At 39.7% G+C, this 5,599-nt stretch overlaps 1 protein-coding gene across 1 annotated transcript; it reads left to right on the top strand.

Annotated features, from left to right (window-relative positions):
* Positions 1-864: 864 nt before the first annotated feature.
* Positions 865-4,445, top strand: kpna2 (karyopherin alpha 2 (RAG cohort 1, importin alpha 1)). Its single transcript, XM_056401019.1, has 11 exons — positions 865-987; positions 1,213-1,328; positions 1,437-1,577; positions 1,973-2,061; positions 2,170-2,438; positions 2,528-2,622; positions 2,857-3,120; positions 3,252-3,485; positions 3,634-3,816; positions 3,939-4,088; positions 4,185-4,445. The coding sequence occupies exons 2-11, from the start codon at positions 1,272-1,274 to the stop codon at positions 4,272-4,274; spliced, it is 1,572 nt and encodes a 523-aa protein (XP_056256994.1). The 5' UTR covers positions 865-987; positions 1,213-1,271; the 3' UTR covers positions 4,275-4,445.
* Positions 4,446-5,599: the final 1,154 nt, after the last annotated feature.

Genomic DNA, 5,599 nt, shown 5'->3' with positions numbered 1-5,599 from the left:
TTTCTTCCTCTTGTTTATTTGTGGAAGACATCTCAAAATGTTGAGCGTGTCAGAAGGTTCTGCATGTACATAGCAGCTCAAGAGTTGTAATATAAGGCAGGGAGAGTATAAATATAGATCAAATAAATCATAATAAAAGGTAAAGAATTGATGAAACCTGAGATGTGCTATAGAATAGCTGTCAGTACAGTGATTTATGTTTAAATGAGACTATATAAAATTTTCCATATCAAATGAGAAATGATTAGTCTATTAATCAATTAGTCAACTGACACAAAATGAAATTAAAATAAAATGAATCTAACAATTTTTGATAAACTAATTGTCAAAGTAAAAATGCCCCGCCTTAAAAAAAAAAGAAGATATATAAGGACACTACCATGGGCTTAAGCAATCTTTTTCCCTTTTTTTTCTTTAGTCTTAAAAAATATATCTATAGTTGGTTGAAGTTAAGTTTTGATTTATAAATGTTATTTCCTTGAAAGACAAATAGGTTTAACGTAATTAAAGACCATAAAGTTAAAACCATGTGTTCAGAAAAATAAAAGGCTATTTGCTAAAGCAACTATTAAGAAACTAATTTTATAAAAAATCATTTTAGATTTTTAAAATGAGCATGAAGAAGAGTTGTTTACTTAGATTTGAGACGTGTGTGAACTGTAGACATGCCATCACACTGGAGCCACAATACACCGATCCGGGAACAATTCATCCATCCCTAACGTACAGTGAAAAAGTCACAGACACGGCAAAAAAACTGATCCAGAGTCAGCGTTGTATTTTTTTTTTTTTTTTTAACGGACATTCTCGCGATGTTAATGTGGCGTGACGACATTTCCTGTGCGCTCCGTGATTTTTTCAAACAGTCCAATGAGCGCACGCGGCCGGATGCTTTCGCTCGAACAGCCCAATCAGGAAGCTTTGTTGTAGGAATTTAAAGGTCTGTGCGGCACTTTCCGTGTACCACAACTTCTGTTCCAGCGAAAGGTAAGACCGTGCTAACTGCATAGTAAGCTATATTAAAAAGAATTTAAATTTTCCTTTTTTTAATGTGTGTCGCGTGCTATATTAACAACTTAAGCTAGCTCGCAGTAAGCCTATGTTAATGGATGGTGGACGGTCTGCTTAGTTTGACGTGTTTGTCATTCCCCTTGCTAGAGCATCACGAGGCAGCTCAAAATATATCGGCTAATTTATTTTATTTCTTTTTAGGAATAATCCCACAAAACTTGATTTTTTTTTTCACTGCTGCTGCTTCCTGTCACTTGAAAATGTCTGAGAACCTCGCTCGTCTGAACCAGTTCAAGAACAAAGGCAGAGATGCTAGTGTGAGTTTTTTATTTTATTTTTTTTATCCAAGTTGCATTATCCTCAGGTGTTGGCTCAAGAGTTGTGGTTATAAATGCGGGATTCGTTTTCGTTTGAAATAAATGCAGGAGCTTCGACGCAGGAGAGTGGAGGTGAACGTGGAGCTCCGCAAGGCCAAGAAAGATGACCAGATGTTCAAGAGAAGAAATGTGGCCGCATTTCCTGACGAGGCGACGTCTCCTCTTCAAGAGAGAACCCAAAACTGTCAGGTATACTTTTTTTTTTTCTTTCTTAAAAGCATTATTTTAAACCGAGGAGATCTATATCCAGGAGGTGGAAACTGTCCTGGACATCATCACTAACAAAAGAACACTACTTTAATCCAATATCCACAAATGTAGTACTGTGAAGTAGAGTTTGTTTACCTGGTGTTGACTGAATTTAAATGTTTGGACTCCACCATGATCCAGTAAGTAAGAGAACCCAGTGTAAAGTAAACCCAACAAAATTTAGTTTCAAATTTCAACACTTCCTTTTTTTGATAATCAACAACAGTTAAACACTTAAAACTGGCAGGGTTATTGCAATACTTTGCTTTGTTGTGTTAAGCCATTTATGTTGTGTGTCCCATAATACATTGCTAATGGTATGTAACAATTTACAGGCTGCCAGGCACTGGACAGTCGAAGAGATCGTCGCAGGAGTGAACAGCGGCAACGCTGAGTCCCAGCTCCAGGCTACACAGGCTGCACGGTAATAACAGTTCATTAAAGAACATCGTACATTGAGCTTTACTGGACATTCAAAAACGACTAACTGCTGCCACAATGACTCACTTTTACTGTATTGTCCTGAATGCAGGAAACTGCTCTCTCGTGACAAACATCCTCCCATTGACCAGCTGATCAGTGCCGGTCTGATCCCCAAGTTTGTCGCGTTCCTGGGGCTGATAGACTGTCCCCCAATCCAGTTTGAAGCTTCCTGGGCTCTGACCAACATTGCCTCCGGGACATCTGATCAGACAGCTGCTGTCGTGGAGGGCGGGGCCATTCCTGCCTTCATAAGCCTTGTGACATCCCTCCACCAGCATATCAGCGAGCAAGCAGTCTGGGCCCTTGGAAACATTGCTGGTAATTGACAGAGTATATTTTTGTCTTTAAGGATGGTTGTGACTATTTGATTAGAAGCAAAGGTCATTCTCTCTCTTTTCCCTGTTTAGGTGATGGATCAGCTCTTAGAGACAGGGTCATCAAGCATGGAGCTGTGGCCCCTCTGCTCAGTCTGCTGGCAGTCCCTGACCTGTCTGTGTTTACTGTAAGTGTTTTGTATAAAACTATAAAAGTTTGTTTTGTTTTTGTTTGTTTTGTTTTTGTTTGTTTTTTGCATCATGTAATATCTGATACTTTCTTAAATGGTCAAATTTCAAATTGCTCACCCAACCTACATTTATTCTTCTCATTGACCACTAGGGGGTGCCCCGAGTTAACTAAATGCTGCTCCATGTCAAACTGATTCCTTCCCTTTTTCTCTTGCTTGATTGCTTTGCAGACCAGCTACGTGAGAAATGTCACATGGACACTGTCGAACCTCTGCCGCAACAAGAACCCCTCCCCACCTATGGCTGCAATCCAACAGATCTTACCCGCTCTCATTCGTCTGCTGCACCACGATGACCTGGAGGTGTTGGCTGACGCGTGTTGGGCTGTGTCATACCTGACAGATGGCGCAAATGACCGCATTGAGGTGGTGGTCCAAGCTGGCGTAATTCCCCGCCTGGTGAAGCTGCTTGGCTTTGATGAGCTGCCCGTTGTTGTACGTATGAAGTCTCACTCGTGTTAGTGCTTCTTGTGTGGAGCCTCTGTGCATAACACATATAGTCTGATACACAAGCAATTCCTTGGGTTCTCCCAGGTTTTTAAAATTACCTTTCACCCCTTCCCCAGACCCCTGCGCTGCGTGCTATCGGCAACATTGTGACAGGTACAGATGAGCAGACTCAGGCCGTACTTGATGCCGGGGCCCTGACCATGTTCTCCCGACTGCTGCGCCACAAAAAAGCCAACATCCAGAAAGAGGCAGCCTGGACTGTGTCCAACATCACTGCAGGGAGGGACACCCAAATCCAGGAGGTCATCAATTCAGGCCTAGTCCCATACTTGGTCGATACGCTTGCACGGGTATGTTTTTATTGGTCGGATTTGTTTTACTGGTGGGGGCAAAAATATATTTTCACTTTTACCACACTATTGTCAGTCAGATGCCGTTTTTTATTTCTCTAACTTTCCAAGTCATGTTTATCTTTTTTCTCTCTCTCTCTCTCTGCAGGGTGACTACAAAACTCAGAAAGAGGCTGTGTGGGCTGTTACAAACTTCACCAGCGGGGGCACTGTTCAGCAGGTGATTTACCTTGTTCAAGCCAATGTGATTGAGCCTCTTCTGAATCTACTCTCCACTAAAGACAGCAAAACTATCCTCGTCATCTTGGATGCCATTACCAATATCTTCATGGTGAGTGTGTTGTCATGGTAATAAAATAAGATGTGTGTTAATCGCAATTTTTCCTGATTTTTGTCAGTAGAGCTGGCAGGATGGCTGTGAAATACTTGCGCTGATGTGTGTTTTCCTGTCAGGCTGGGGATAAAATTGGGGAGTCAGACAAGCTGAGTCTAATGATCGAAGAATGTGGTGGACTGGACAAGATTGAGGCGCTGCAGTCTCACGAGAATGAGATGGTGTACAAAGCAGCCCTTAACCTGATTGAGAAATACTTCTCCGAAGAGGTAAGTCTCTCTTTAAGATTTTTGAACTAATTTTAGAATGAACTTTTCTCCCATGACCATGAGTGGGCTTACCGTTTTTATGTTCTTTTTTTAAAGGAGGAGGTGGTGCAGTCGGTGGTCCCAGAAACAACCACTGATGGTTATGCATTCCAGATCAATGAAAACCAAAGCACTTTCAATTTCTAGATACTGTTCTAATACCTCTTCTCTCAGCTCTACTGTACTCTCATTACCACTGTTTGTCTTTTGTTCATGTAATTGTTTTGTTGAGTTCTGCTCTTTCTCTTGTACGTACTGTACATACTGTTTTAAAGTGACTGAAAAAATGTAGATTGTAAATAAAGTTATCTGATCATGTGTGGGGTTTTATTTTATCATGACCAGTGATATCGCACCAGTGCTGTGGTTTGTTATGACTCACAGCGGAAGACGGTAGTGTTACTGTAAACGCTGCATTTACAGTAACTACAGTTACAAGTAGTTTACAATGAATTCCACCATGTTCCTTGCAATGGTGAAAGTCTAAATAAATACTCTTAAGATCTTTTTATATTTATTTATACATATAAAGTGTGGTCTGAAAAGTTTCAGAAGTCTGAGACCATTCGGGAAAGTGAGCTCAGACTTTTGAAACTTTTTTTTTTTGTTCTTGATAAGTGTATTTACTGACATAAGTTCTGCTATGTGACAAGTTAAAGATGAACACTAGTACTGTCTTTTTATTTATTTTTTTTCCCTACAACAATGACCACAAAACCACTGGCCTAAGTCTGACTAACTAACTGGAGTTTATTCTCAACTCAATCTGGTTCAAATCCACTTCTCCAAAATGAAACCTAGCAGCCATGTATTGAGCCAAATTACAAATTTGAACCAGCGGGTGCCATCTTACGTCTGCTCCATTGTAAACCGTTTCTTGTAGATTGATTTTAAGATAAACAGTGTAAATGTGTTTACCTCACCATTGTCAAAACAGAAGATAAAATTATTATCGCCAAGATCATTATACAGAATGGTAAAATCCTGTCTGACTATTTGCTGCTGCAGTTTTAGAGTTCTGTATTTTTGCAACACAACAGAATTTTTTTGTAAAAAGCACAATAAGTGGATGTCGTGTGCATAAATTTTACTTTGTGGATATAATATTTTGCCATTATGAGAACTGTTAATCAGCTGTTTTTTGTTTTTGTTTCTCCTTCTCAATCAGACCATACATTACCTCACAGGTTCCTGGTATTGCTCATACTGGCTCGCAGTCACACCGTTATGACAGATGAATACAATTGTCTGCTGTGAAACGGATCTATGGCAGTAAACTGAATATTATTTTATTTATAAGGAAATAATCAAGAGTACACTATTTTTATGATATATTTTTTTAATTCTGACTTTAATCTCTGAATTCTGACTTTTTTTTTCCTCCAAATTCTGACTTTTTTCTCTGAATTGTGACTTTCTTTCTCTGAATCTTGACTTTAAACCCTGAATTCTGACTTTTTTTCTCTGAATCT

The sequence above is a fragment of the Seriola aureovittata genome, chromosome 17, assembly GCF_021018895.1.
Source record: "Seriola aureovittata isolate HTS-2021-v1 ecotype China chromosome 17, ASM2101889v1, whole genome shotgun sequence".
Taxonomy (NCBI): Eukaryota; Metazoa; Chordata; class Actinopteri; order Carangiformes; family Carangidae; genus Seriola; species Seriola aureovittata.
This window is presented reverse-complemented; position numbering and strand designations above follow the sequence as displayed.

Excerpts from the sequence above, each read along its gene's own strand:
- kpna2 (XM_056401019.1), top strand. The coding sequence starts at position 1,272 with ATGTCTGAGAACCTCGCTCGTCTGAACCAGTTCAAGAACAAAGGCAGA. Across the intron at positions 1,578-1,972 it reads AGAGAACCCAAAACTGTCAG|GCTGCCAGGCACTGGACAGT; the intron begins GTATACTTTTTT and ends AACAATTTACAG. Across the intron at positions 2,623-2,856 it reads CTGACCTGTCTGTGTTTACT|ACCAGCTACGTGAGAAATGT; the intron begins GTAAGTGTTTTG and ends ATTGCTTTGCAG.